General features: G+C 56.1%; 1 protein-coding gene across 2 annotated transcripts; it reads left to right on the top strand.

Annotated features, from left to right (window-relative positions):
• Window positions 1-692: 692 nt before the first annotated feature.
• KAZALD1 (Kazal type serine peptidase inhibitor domain 1) lies at window positions 693-6,881 on the top strand. 2 transcript variants are annotated; one of them, XM_027648078.1, is made up of 5 exons: window positions 693-798; window positions 2,317-2,917; window positions 4,001-4,161; window positions 5,178-5,325; window positions 5,540-6,881. In XM_027648078.1, exons 2-5 carry the CDS (start codon window positions 2,410-2,412, stop codon window positions 5,623-5,625), a joined length of 903 nt encoding a protein of 300 aa, XP_027503879.1. In that variant the 5' UTR covers window positions 693-798; window positions 2,317-2,409; the 3' UTR covers window positions 5,626-6,881. The 2 variants fall into 2 exon arrangements, with proteins under 2 accessions (XP_027503879.1, XP_027503881.1); XM_027648080.1 differs by lacking the exon at window positions 693-798 and having other exon boundaries at window positions 2,301-2,917.
• Window positions 6,882-13,814: the final 6,933 nt, after the last annotated feature.

Below are 13,814 nucleotides of genomic sequence, written 5' to 3'. Positions count from 1 at the left end.
CCCGCATGGCATGCGGAGCAATATGCAAATGTACAGCTTGTTTGTGCTGTAAAGTCACATACTGGCTCCCCCATTCCTCAGAGCCAGGGAAACTGAGGCATGGAGCAGCAAGGCAGCTTGCCAGGGAGGTCTGGAGCCCCAGCCCTGTGCATGAGGGTTTTGAAATGCTGTGGCGTGCAACATCCCCACCGTTGCTTCCAATAGCTCTGCTCCAGCCAAGGTAATGCCATTGTTTGCTCCCCTATAGCCTCTTCATACTTGGTTCCTGAAATGAGGCAAGTGCAGATACCTCCAGGAATTATCCCTCCATTTACTTACAGCAGCTGCTCAGCCTGTCTTTCCCAACCAAATTACAGGTTGAGAGATGCTTTTGACCACTTCCTTAGCCATGCTCACCCCTCCCATTCATTTATCCCCAAGGACCCCTGCAAAGTTGGTTTCTGCCGCACATCCCAGTCCCCTACTGCCCCTTGGATGGAGCTGAGCATTAGCCCAGCTCCCGCACACGGCCAGGGGTGATTCCAGCGTGGGGGTCCGCGGGGAGGTGCCGGGGGGGCTGAAGCGGCAGAGCCCCGGGGTCAGGGTGCGGTGCGTGTCGGGACCCCGGCAGGGAAGGGGTGCCGGCCAGCCCGTGTCCCGGTCCAGGGACGGGCTGCGGGCCCGGAGAGGGGCGGGGGGATTCACGTTTCGCTGACATCACGGCGGTGCTGGAGCGGCCGGGGGCCAGCAGCCCCGGGGGCCAGCAGCCCCGCCGCCACGGCCACTGCGCACCCGCGGCCACAGGCACCGGCGCCTCCGGTAAGTGGCGGCTGATGGCGGGGTGGCTCCCGGGGGACCCCAGGGGACGCCGCGCCCCTTCCCAGTACTTATCCAGGACCGCCAGTGTCTGCACTCCCAACGTGAGGATCCAGAGACCAACTCTGCAGTTACTCACCACCCTTTCTCTGGCCCCCCACATCCATCGGGGGATGCAGCCTTGCTTCGTACAGGCTGGGGTAGAGTGGGACGGGGGGGCCTCCAGCACAGGGACTCCCTGCCCCTTTCCACCCCTGGGGGGCCCGGTGGTCTCAGGCAAACGAGTCAGATCTTCACGGTTTGTTATCCGGGGGGTGCATGTATGTAAGCCACTGTCCGGGCCATCCTCCCCACCCCACCCCTGCTCTGGGCTGCGTTAGTGGGGGGTGGTGCACTGGGAGGGCTGCAGCCTGCTCCTCGGTGCTGTTCCCAGCAGGAGGGGAGGGGCTAGCCCGTCCTCCTGGGTCCCCTCCCCAGCCCCGCTCGCTTATGGTGGGTCACCCTTGGGCAGGGGACTATAATTTCACCTCGTCTCAGGGAAGGCAGCCAGGGTGTAACTGAGAGCAGGGGAAGGATGTTCACAAAGGGGTTTGGTTCATTGTCACCCTCTCTGGGGACAGGCTCTGAGACTCCACATGTCCCTCCCAGTAGAGATGAGAAGCCTGGGGCAGATTAGCCCCTGCTTACCCTGGGTGGGTAATGCAGGCTTGGGGTTTGGGGACAGGGACCCCGCTGTGCTAGTACAGGCTGACCACACTAGGCACTGGGTCTGCTCTCAGTACACTGGCTGCCCATCTGTGCACTGAGCTCCTCCATGCTCAGCCTCAGTTGCCTGTGTGATGACTGACAGGGTCACAAAGCCTTCCTAGGGGGATGTTTTTTCCCCTGCTCAAGTGGGTGATGCCTATAAAGAGGGGTTACCGTGCAGGGAGGGAAGGAGAACAAAAGCCAGGCATGACTGGGAGCATACTCCTGGCTTGGTTGCCTCCAGCACAGAAAGAGCACCTTGTCTGCAGGATCACCCACTCCGTTGTGCTTGTATGGATGGCAAGGGACAGAAAAAGGGCTTGTGACTCTTGAAAACTGATGGGTAAAGAAAAGGGGTGTGAGAGCAGCTTCCTGGGAGCAGTGAGCAGATGAGGAGCAGGATACAAACCAGCTGAGCCGTAATGACGTAGAACAGCCTGTTCAGTGCCCTGCCAGCCCTGTGGCTCCTCAGGCCATGCTGGGGTCAAAGCAGGCTGGACTTTGCATGCTGGTCTGCCAGGGAAGAAGAATGAAACCTGGCGGGGCTGGGGTCAGCAACTTCATCTGATCAGAAGTTGTACAGCATCTCAGGGCAGGAGCTGGTTGGGGAGCTCCAGGGTGTGAAGGATGTGGCCGCAGTGCTGGGGGTGAGAGAGGTGGGACCGACTCTCCCCTGCACATCAAGCATCACTGCCACTCAGGGAAAGACAGCCAGGAGCCAAAGGGGTGGGAGACTCTTCCTGCACCAGTAACACACCTCCTCCCTCCTCACAGGCCAGGATGGCTCCTCAGATCTAGACAGGGAGGCCAGAAAAGTGCCAGAGATACCCATCCAAGTGACAGTGGGACTGGGATAGCGGAGCTATCATGAGGATGTCTGAAGCCAAGCCCCTCAGCTCCTCTTGCCTCGTGCTTTTCTTGCTCTCCTTGCACTGGGCTTTGCTCCAGCTGGGCCAGGCTTTCCCCAGCACCTCTGACTACCTCCAGCGGGGCTGGCAGCGGCTGCTGGAGGAAGGGGAGGGCTGCGCTGAGTGCCGGCCGGAGGAGTGCCCGACACCGCGCGGGTGCCTGGCTGGCACAGTGCGGGATGCCTGTGACTGCTGCTGGGAATGTGCCAACCTGGAGGGACAGATCTGCGACCTGGACAACACCAACCACTTCTACGGCAAGTGTGGAGAGCACATGGAGTGCCAGCTGGATGCCGGGGACTTGCATCATGGAGAGGTGCCTGAGCCCCAGTGTGCCTGCCTCTCCCACCTGGCCCTCTGCGGCTCCGACGGAAAAACCTATGCCCAGATCTGCAGGTTCCTGGAGGTTGCCCATGCCCACCCTGATGCCAACCTCACCGTGGCCCACGAGGGTCCCTGCGAGTCAGGTAGTGCCCCTGGAGCTGCAGGATGGATGGAGGCTTGTACCTCTAGGGAATAGACGAGCAAGGGGGTCTGGCTTAACTGTTTCTCCTGACAGCAAACCCACAGCGTCCACAGGCATATGGCAGCACTGGGGGTTGCTCCATACAGTGTCAGGGCTCCCCTAGTCCTCCCATCCTGCTGCTCCAGGGCAGCCCGTGTGGATCAAGCTCTTGGAGAGGTCTGGGAGCAGCTTTGCCAGGAGGGAGTGGGGTTTATGGGAAGCAATGAATCCTGCTGGAGCAGATGGGGAAGTTCCAGGGAATTGTTAGCGAATTCTTGGCGGCAGTGCTGGGTTCACACTGGCCCGTTGCTCCCGAGAAATGTTCCTGTCTCCTGCAAATGGAAACCTGGGTCTGTTTGACTTGGCTGTGTGATTTCCATCTCCCATTTAAGACTTAGCTGGGGGCTGAGAGGGGACAGATTGGTAGGGAGGCTGTGTCCCAGCCTGCCCAGTCTGGCACAAGTCACCCAGTGCTGTCACCACAGCCTGAGGGGTGTCAAGATTGACTTTATTTTCTGTAGATCATCATATTCTTGAGTTTTTTCCCAGGTGTATTTGGAGGGGAAGACTTCCCTTGACCTCTAGCTCATGCTATGGGCCAGACTGTGGAACAGATGTGGGTTGGAAGGGTAGTCCTCACTCTACCTCTCCAGGGAAGGGATGTGGAACCTGGAGATGTTGGCTTTGTCCAGCAGCTGGGGACCTGCTGACTCCCTTCATTGCTGGCATTAGCCCTGTGTCAGAGCAGAGGCCTTATTTGGCTGGAAGCTCATCTACCTCATCCATCCCCAGCAGCCTTGGGCTGGATGAGCACCCCAATGGGCTGGGGAGGGAGTCCCCAGTCCCAGCTGTGAGGAGCGACCATGTTCTGGGGAAAGGTGAGAGTCTGCCATGGGTGGGAGAGGAGGGGCATGGGAAGGGTCCCAGCATCTCTACGTGAACCAAATGCTGCTGCCCAAGAGAGCAGCCCAGGAGAGCCCATGGAACCTGCCAAGGGTGGAACCTCTTCTGAGCCCACCCTGCTCTCCTGTACCCCCCTCCCCAGAGCCCCAGATCACCTCTCCTCCCTATGACACGTGGAACATCACCGGGCAGGACGTCATCTTTGGCTGCGAGGTCTTCGCCTACCCCATGGCATCCATCGAGTGGAGGAAGGACGGCACAGACATGCTGCTGCCTGGAGATGACCCCCACATCTCTGTCCAGGTGAGTGGTGTGCCTAGGGCATTGAACACGGGCCAGGGGTGACCCAGTGCTTCTCAGAGCTCATGGACAACCAGACCTGACAGTGGTTGGTCATACTCAGGGGATGGCCAAGCCTGGCTGCCTGGGAATGGGAAGGGGTGACTGGAGGCTGCATACAATGAGGACTGGCTGAGCCAGGGCTGGTGTCTTGGTGATAAGAGCCATCAGCATAGCTCTCTTCTGCAGTTACCTCTAGTAGTTTTTGAACTTGTTCATATTTTTTAGGACCTGCAGAGTCCTGCAGCAGGGAGTTTCCCTCCTCCCTGCCTTTAGTTTGCTCTGCTTGCTGGCTTCATTTGCAACCCTACTGGAAGGGCTAGAGGAGAGGCCTCCTGAGTGCCTTCCAGCCTGGGTTATCCTCTAGTCCTACAAGCACATCCAGGCAGTCCCTGCCCTTTTTTTCACATCAGCAGGATTCTGCTCCCAGAGCTGACAGGCCAGGGGTCAGCATCCTGCCTGTGGCCAGCCCCAAATATAGTGCCCAGCTGGGCACACCTAGCTATTAGAGGGTGTGGGCAGAGGCATAGGGGCTGTCCACCTCAGCCAGGCACCAATGGGGAGGAAACTATGGTGGGATGGATGCGGGAAGCCAGGAGAGCTGGTGGAACCTGGCACCATTGTGGTGTGACGTGCTGGTCCCCTTCCATCTTTCTGCCCTTCAAGCCTCCCCACAGCCTGTTGCAGGGTCTGACCAAGGATCTCCACCCCAAGCAGGGCTACCCTGTCTGGTTGGAGGAGACTCTACTATCCTCCACTCCTGGCCACTGCACCATAATAACAGCCTGCAAACACAGCTGCAGCCCAGCTGGGTCAGGAAAAGCCTATTTATTCCTGTGGATAAACAGAAAATAGCATGGTTGCTGCCAGAGCAATCCTGGGACCTCACTGCCTGCCAAAACAGGGGACTCAGGACTCTGTGGCACAGATGCCCCCTTGTTTCTGCCACAAGAGCTCACCGAAATCCCTCCTTCTTGCAGTTCAGAGGTGGCCCTCAGAAATATGAAGTGACAGGCTGGCTCCAGATTCAGGGTGTGCGGGTGACGGATGAGGGCACATACCGCTGCTTCGCCAGGAACAGCGTCGGGGAGGTGGTGGCAGTTGCCAGCCTGACTGTCTTCACGCCAGGTGAGCACCGTGTCCTTGTCCCCATGCTCTTATGGGGACGAGGGAAGGGATGTCTGGGCTGAGTGCAGCAGTACAGCAGGAGCTGTTGGAGCACAGGGCTGTGCTGGGGCTGCCCCAGCAAGCTGCTATGCATGGTTTGGCTCTGGTCCTTGTCGGGAAGGGGACAGGTACTGTAGGGCGGCAATGTCACATTGTCTCCATGCTGCTGTTTCAGACCAACTCAACCTGACAAGCTTTTCCCTGCCGAAGGCCCATGTGACACCCGAGGACTACGGGGACAGTGAGGAGGACTACTACTAGCCCAGAGACAGGATGTCTGGCTGCAGGGATCACCTTACCCACAGTCATGGTTCCTGTGTATTGGGGACATCTCTGGAACAAGCACCCTCTAGCCCAAAACTTCTTCTCAAACAATCCTGGCACACCAGCCTGTTTTTTAGGGTGGGGGATAGGGTGACACATCATTTCAGGGTGCTTGGGGAGGGGATACTGGCTGGTTGGTAGCACAGGGCTGGGGCCAGGGACAGCTCTGCCTGGAGCAGGGTGGGTCTGTCCTCTGGCACTGAGTGGAGACACGGTGGCAGTTGGGACACTGCGGGGACAGCTGTGCCGTGTGTGATGACGACTTGGTGCTGGGGGTGGAGACAGCTCCCTTTGGGAGAGTGAGGGCAAGGCAGGGGCATCACTGCCCTGTAAAAAGGATTTTTGGGGAAGCTGGAGCAGAGGGTTAAGGACCTGGCTGTGGTATCCAGTGTGTCACCCCCACGTCTGTTCTGTATTCCTTGAGCACAGAGACAGCCCAGCTTCTCCCCAGGATTTAAGGAACCTGCTGCCAAAATATCCTTCTCTTCTGTTTTGTTTTTAACCAGAAAAGTAGTGATTTGAGGAAACCAGACACTTGTGGATTTCAGTGCTGTCTTTTCTCCAGCCCAACTACCCTTGTGGTCAGAAACACTTTGGCCTTTTTTGACTGACTTCATGCTTTCCCTTCCATGAAGCTCTTTTCTTTGCCGTTTCAGTTAATGTTATTTAAAATATACACGTAGGTCAAAGCCAAGAGGCCAGTTGGCTGTCCTACATCCACAGGGATGATTATGGGGGTGAGGGAAGGTGCAAACACTGCAGATGCTACCTTGTCCATTGCGGGGGTACTTGAGGCAAGGAGCCCTCCTGCCCATTCTGGTGCTCACAGCTGGTCCTGGTGTGGGTCCTGCCCTTCTCACCCCACATGGGGATGGGGGTGCCATCTCCTGTGCAGTGGGGATGCATCAAGCCATGTAATTGTACCCCCGTCAGTTTGGATCCTATTCTACTGCTTTCATCTTGGGGTCCTAGGCTCTGTGACACTGGGGCCTCCATCAAGGTGACCACAGTCCTGTCAGTATGGAGCAGCTCTGTGCCTAGGTGGGGAAGGACAGGGAGGCACCAGTTTCTACTGGAAATGCTATCTTTAAAAAAAAAATATCCCACCTACCTCCCAGAGCTGGTGATTTAGAGCAAACTTTCATTTGTGGGAAGCATGAGAAGGAAGCTCAGAGCTGCACTGTGCTGCTCTGTGCCCAGAAAGGGCTGTCAGGACCCCTTCCACGGGCATTCTGGGGCTGAGCTCACACTCAAGGGATGCTTTTCTCCCCAAACCAGCAGCACATACAGGACTTCTGGGGCTCAAAACCTCCATATGGACCAAAGCACTCCCAGTTACTCAGTCCCCACTCCATGGAGGTCCAGAGCTGTGGGCTGAGGCAGGAAGCCAGATCCCATGAGGAAGGAGTTGGCCAGTCCCCAGGCAGGAGCAGGCAGGATGCAATGAGGCTGGTGGCTAGGGCACTGCACTACTCTCCTTCACTTGTTTTTTCTTTTCTTTTCTTCCTCTTTCTCTTGAGAGCTGGCTCAGACGACTCAATTACAGCACTGAAACCTGAACAAGCAAATAAAAGGGATTTGTCTGGAGTTGGCAGCAGAGTAAAAATTCCTGCAGATAGTGAGGCTGGGCCAGCCCTGGCCCCTGCACCACAGCTTGACAGGGCACAGCCGTCAGTATTGCTCCCCTCCCTGCTGGAGTGCCTGCCCTCTCTGGTAGCAAATCCTTTTTCAGCTGGGGAAATGCAAAAGCTGCCCATGTCTCAGTTTTGCCTTCCCTCTAACAATGTAACAGCATCCTCCTGGGGCTGCTATGTCAGAGCTGGAGGCTGTTCAGGAAGGACCAGGGGCACTAATGTGCCATTTATTTTTATTTTGCTTTTTTTGGGTGTAAAATCTGCTTTTGGAGAAGCTGGGCCAGTTTTACCCATCCTGATCTCCTCCCTGTTTCGCACACAAATCAGCTGGTGGAAGTGGGCCATGCTCAGGCTGAGGCTGCCATGGGGAAATCTGAGAGCGTCCCAGAGCTTCAGCAGGCACGAGCTGCTCACTGGGCTCCCCGCCGGTGCCTGGGGCTGGCCCCTGGCCAAGGCTGCCATGCCAACCCTCCTCAGGGCCAGGCTCACCCTGTCCGTGTCGGCACAAATCCAGGTCGTGCAGGGTGTGGATGCAGCAGTGGGCTGGCTGGGGAGTGTCATATGGGCCGTGCCCCCATCCCGGCTCTCCATATGCTCTGCAGGATGATGCCATGCATGGGCATCTGCATTTTGTTCTCAGTCCTTGCCATTCTCAGCTTCACACCTTGTCCCTGGCAGGGAATGCTGTTGGCTCCTGCAGGAAGGGCAACAGGGATGTGGTGACTGAGAGAGGGGGAAACTTGAGCAAGAGCCCTTGGCCAAAATTAACCAAACCAGGGGCTGTGTCTCCCTGTTTCCTCAGATCCCAGTCTGGGAAAGGGCTGTCTGACTGGCAGGCTGGAGCTCAGCCAGTATCTGGGCTCTGCTCCCCCCAGGATGAGGTGCAGCAAAGTGGCTCCAGGGGCAGAGAGGGGGCTGGTGTCCCCTCATCCCAGCTTCCAGTCTTGCCATTTCCAGCCACTTAAAAATTAAAGGAGCCAATATTGCTGCACGGCTGGAATCGGTCACTGCCACAGAGCTTAATTGAGGTTATTTGTTGGCTCTAGAACGTTTGGTCACCTCTGCTGCTGTCTGCTCAAATGTTTCCTGCAGCCCCTGCCCCAGCAAGGGTGTCTGACCAGGCTCTGCAGATGCTGTCCTCAGCTCCAGGAATGTGGAGGGTCCTGTGGACCTGACCAAACCTAGTGTCCATGTGGGGACAGAGAGTGTGCCTCAACAGGATGCAGCACCAAATTCCTTTGCAGGCCAATTTTTGGGGTGGTTGCTTTCTGGGGACAGAGGGGGCTGAGTGGCTCCTGCCAGCCCAGTGCCTGCACTCAGCCCAGGGACAAGGTCAGGTGGACTGGGAAGTGCTACCATGGCCACAGGATCAGAGCACACACCCACACAGGCACCTCCTGGGATAAGCAGGTTGTGGGTACCTCCCAGGGCACCACAGGTCACTGTGAGCCTGTGTACAAAGAAAGAGGAGCTTATCCTGCCAGCACCTGAAAGACCCTGAAGACACACATTAATGGAGCCAAAACCGTGTGATTAAAAACTGCCCTGCCACCATCAAGCATTTTGGCCGCCCCCATTGTGGATTCACAGCTCTGGGTGCTTGGGGGAAATTCAGGTAAAACAGCCCTCCCAGCCTCCAAAACAGCTGCTTTCTGCCCCAAAGCTGCAGTTGGGTTGCACCCAGCCCCTGCTCCAGGCTGGTGAAGCTTCAGCACTTCCCACCACTCCAGCCTTCAGTGCAGGGATGCCATCCAGGACTCCAGATCACTCCAGAAACCACCATGGGCCAGAAGATGGTTGGTGGCTGACCCAGAGATGGACGACCTGACACACCTGGTGCCTTCATTATCTTTACACCCCCTCAGTGTTGCCCAGCACTCACCTGGAAGAAGGAACTGAGCAGTCACAGGGTTTTGTGGTCTGCAGGGAAACTCCACCAAGTTTGGCAGGTAAATATACTCCAGTAGCAAACACAGGCTGTCTTGTCCTTCCCTTTCCTTGGGGGTGCTAAGACCTGCCCCTGTCTGGGCCTGGGCAGGAGGCACACAGAATAATAGAATGGTTTGGGTTGTAAGGGACCTTATCATCTAGTTCCAACCCCCCTGCCATGGGCAGGGACACCTTCCACTAGACCAGGTTGCTCAGGGCCCCATCCAGATTGGTCTTGAACACTTCCAGGAATGGGGAGTCCACAGATTCTCCGGGCAACCTGTTGCTAGTGCCTCACAACTCTCACAGGAAAGAATTTCCAGGCACATGGTGTGATTCTTGGGCATGTGCTGTGCAGGGCCAAACTTGGACCTGATGTTGCTCGTGGGTACCTTACAACTCAGAATATTGTGTGATTCTGTGATTCTTCTCAATACCTAATCTAAACCTACTCTCTTTCAGCTTAAAACCATTCCCCCTTGTCCTGTCACTACATGCCTGTGTCAAAAAGTCCCTCTCCAGATTTCTTGTAGCCCCTTTAGGTACTGGAAAGTGCTCCAAGGTCTTCCTGGAGACTTCTCCAGGCTGGACAGGCCCAACTCTCTCAGCATGTTTCCAGTCCTCTGAGCATCTTCATGGCCCTCCTCTGGACTCACTCCAAAAGGTCCACGTCCTTCTTATGTTGAGAGCTGCAGAGCTGGACGCAGCACTTCAGCTGGGATCTTGTAAGAGCAGAGTAGAGGGGTAGAATCACCTCCCTCGACCTGCTGGTCACACTTCCTGTGGTACATCCAAGCCTCCATCCCAGAGTCCAGATTTGGGCCACCACTGTGATTAGCCGTTAAACAGTGCCATCTCCTGGCAAAGCCACCGGCCACGCCGAGCCCTGTCACCGTGCTGGGCAGCCAGCAAAGGTATGTGGGGCCTTGGGCACCCCTGGAGCACCCCAACCACCCAAATCCAGCCCTGCCTGATCCATGCCCTGCCCTGCCCCAGCAGCATCTCTGCATTACTGGGAGGGGTGATGCCACTGCAGTATGAAACTCTCTCTTGGGATGATCACCAGAGCCAGAGCATCCTCTTGACACTGGCTTTGGGTAACTTCAGCAGGCACAGCTGTGATGGGGCAGAGCCTGGAGATGTTCAGCTGCAGTCCTTGGGTGTCTGCTTTGAACTAGGCTTGCAGAAGGGTCAACACCCCTTGTGGCCACCCTGACAGTCCCTCTGTGCCATGGGCATCTCCCATGGGAGATCAATGGCTTCTGGCAGAGGCTTGTCCAGCCTGAGCTGATCACTGGTCATACCTGGATGGAAGCTGGCAGCACTGCAATCTTGCTCTGCAAAGGGGTAAACTGCAATCTTGCTCTGCAAAGGAGCAACCAAGTGTGAGGAGCTCACCCAGAGCCAGAGACCTTCATGGCAGAGCGGTAGCTACCCACAGGACTTCTGTCCCCAACCTGTCCCCAGCCTGTCCCCATCCCTGTGGGAGGGTGGTATTTTCCCTTGTGCTCTCTGCACAGCACCTCTTCACCCTGCTGTAGTGGCTCAGGGAGAAAATAAAAACAGCAAGACAGCTTCCCTGCCTCCACCCAGCACTTATGCCACCTGATAAACAAAATGGAAATAAATCCTCCTGCATTTGCAGCAAATAGGTCTCCATGGGGGGTTGCTTTCAATAATTCAAATGCTGTTGCAGAGCGGAGCAGAGCCCACGCCAATGGGTTTTAATAAACACAGCCATAATGTGACATGCAATTTATTATTAAGCTTAAAACAGGAAGGAAAGAGTTTAATAAAAGCACCAGGTTCCCTGTATCAGTCACAGTAAGTGGCGGGGTGCTTGCTGTGGGGGGAGGTTGGCCAAGCTTGCTGCAGGGGCACGCAGAGCCGTGTTTGCTTTTCCACACGCCCCTCAAGCAGGGACTGCAGGAACCCCAGGCAGCGCATGGAGATGTGAGCCAGACTGAGGGGAAATGGGGATCATTACATGGACAAGGGTAAGGTGTGAAATGCTGCATCCCATACAGCTTCCCAGCCATCCAGGGAAGAGCTCTGCCCTGGCATCGCAGCGTATTTGCAATGGCAGATTAAAGCCTCAGGTTTAGTCCCTCTCCTCAAAACTTTCGCACCCACAACCCTTCCTAACTCAGCTCCACCTGGGCAGCCCCATCCTGCTCTGCCCTTACCACCCCTGGGCTGCCTTTAAAGGCAGGTAGAGGGGACAGCTGACCCTCCTGGGGATAGTGAGGCTGTGTAAGGTGAGGTGCTGCAAGGCATGGGGAGCAGCTGGTAGCTGGCCCTGCAGTGTGTGTGCTGCCTGCTGGGCTGCATGGCTGGCCTTTCAAGACATGGATTTGCTCAAGGGCTGGTGGAAAGTGGGAACTCATGAGAGAGGTGGCTTTGCTGAGGGATGAAAGTGGTCCAGCTACGTCTGGAGGCACCTCTGTGTATGGGTGAGGGGTGAAGGAGGTTGCAGCATTCCATATTCATCACCTAGCAGGAGCAGGATGCTGCTTTCTCACTGAACCTGCTGTAGGCTTCCCTGGACACTTGAATGTTGTCACTTCCCCTAGGGATGTGGCTTTTTTTGCCTCCTCTCCTTGATCTTGCATCCTGGCAGTGCCCTGTCTGTTTGGGAAGGATCCTGGCAAACTCCAGTACCCATTCCTGCAGAGATCAGCACAGCAGCTGGAAGAGATGTGAGAAGTGGTGTAGGGACTGCCCGTGCTGTTTCTGCATGAAAATGGGGTTTGTATGATTGCCCCATGCTCTGTTTTGGGGGAATGACCTCAAGGAGGAGCAGTTTCCTGGATGAAAGCTCTGCTTGTGTTATATTAGACAACAGATAGTCCCTTCTCTGCCAAGGCTGTGGGAGATGGGGACCTTTATCCCATTCCAGTTAAAGGACACCCAGGGGCTCCAGGGCACCTGCAGCTCCTTGCAGCAGAGCAAGCAGTCTCCTATCTTAAGGAGGGCTTTCCAGCCAGATAAGGCCATGCAGGCAGCCTGTGTCCTCCAGTTTGGCTGAAGTGCTGGCAGGGCTATGCGTGGGGCAGCTTTTGTAGGCTCTTTAGCTGGTGTTGACAGCAGAGGGTTTACGGTGGGATTGATGCATGGTAACACCCTCCAGTTCTGCCAGCCCTGGTGCCTGCTGGAGCCTGTAAAAGACTTTGAGATTGTTTTGTTTTTCTCAGCTATGTTTGCTGAAAGCTCCATTGCTGCTGGCTTTAAAAGCCCAAGAGTTGCTGACATGACTCTATCCATGACCACTGCTATCAGTGTGAACAGTATCAGTCTTGCATAACTTTGTTTCCATTAAAAGCATCAGAAATTATGATTTTTTTTTTGTTGTCCCTTGTAAGAGATGAAGGTCTGAGACTGTGAGTGGGAACCTAGATCCAGTGGAGGGACACGGTGTCTTGCCTGTCCCCTTGAGGTGATGATCCCTGTGCAGATCCACCAGGAGCAGCACCAGCTCAAGGAGGGCTGGAGGGCCCTCACAATGGAATCTCCTTGCGTTGCAGGTTACTTTTTGACCTTCACCTATGGTCAGCTGGGGGAAAGACCCACCCTTGGTGGTCTGTGGGGATGGTGTGGAGGTGACCCTGGTTATCTCTCTGCCTGTCTGCTCATCTGATGTCCTGAACCTGCTTCCCTTGGGCTGGGCTTTCCCCTCTGCATGAGGCTGGAGTTCCCCAGTGCTCCCCACTGGAGGGACAGTGGGATGAGCTGAAGCAGGCAATAGACTGTGTGAGGGCACAACCTGCAGAGAGCACAGGTATCCGTCAGAGAGCGCCTGGGGCATGTTATCTCAGAGGCAAGGAGGTGCTCAGCAGGGACTTGCCTTATCAGAGCGCTGGTTGCTGTCTCTCCTCGCAGCCCTTTCTGCCCCGGGGCTGCTCTCTGTCACTTCTCTGCTCTGTAACAGCCAGAGGCAGGCGGAAATGGGAGCCCCTGTGCCTGGTCCCTGCCGGAGCGCACTGCTTCGGAAGTGTGGGGGTATCTGGCTTGCAATTACTGTGCCTTTGGCTTGGCAGGCCTGAATGTGTGAGTGATGGGGTCTCTGCAGAGCAGCCCCTGAGCCCTGGAGGGTTGGGGAGTGCTCATACCCATCTGCAGCTTCCCCAGCTCCCTGAGCTCGACCAGCTTGAGAATGTGGGAGGGGAGCATGGGAGAACAACTTTGGGCTACTAGTGAGAACCCCAAATACTCACCCGGTTGAATGTCCAAAAGCATAGCCTAAACCCTCCTCTTTAATAACCTCCCTCTCCCAGCTATGGCTGGGAGGAGAGGGAGAAGCAGCAACTCACATCTCCCATTCCCATCCACCTTTCCCACTTTGCAGCCATATGTTGCTATATGTGGTGAAGGGCTGGAGTGGCTGTGCTGCATCTCTCCAGGACATTTGCTGGAGAAGAGCTCAGATAGGGAGGATAAAACAGAAAAAAAGTCTGGTTTTGCACCTTGGGTGGTGTCAGTGGGACCGAGAAGGCCCAGGGAACCCTGGTCTGGCATGTCCTGCAAGTACAGCTGCAGCCAGTGGATTGAAGTCCTTCATGTCTG

Source organism: Corapipo altera, unplaced genomic scaffold, assembly GCF_003945725.1.
Source record: "Corapipo altera isolate COAL_440 unplaced genomic scaffold, ASM394572v1 56, whole genome shotgun sequence".
In the NCBI taxonomy this organism is placed as follows: Eukaryota; Metazoa; Chordata; class Aves; order Passeriformes; family Pipridae; genus Corapipo; species Corapipo altera.
Note: the sequence above shows the minus strand (reverse complement) of the source record. Positions and strands in the feature narration are given on the sequence as shown.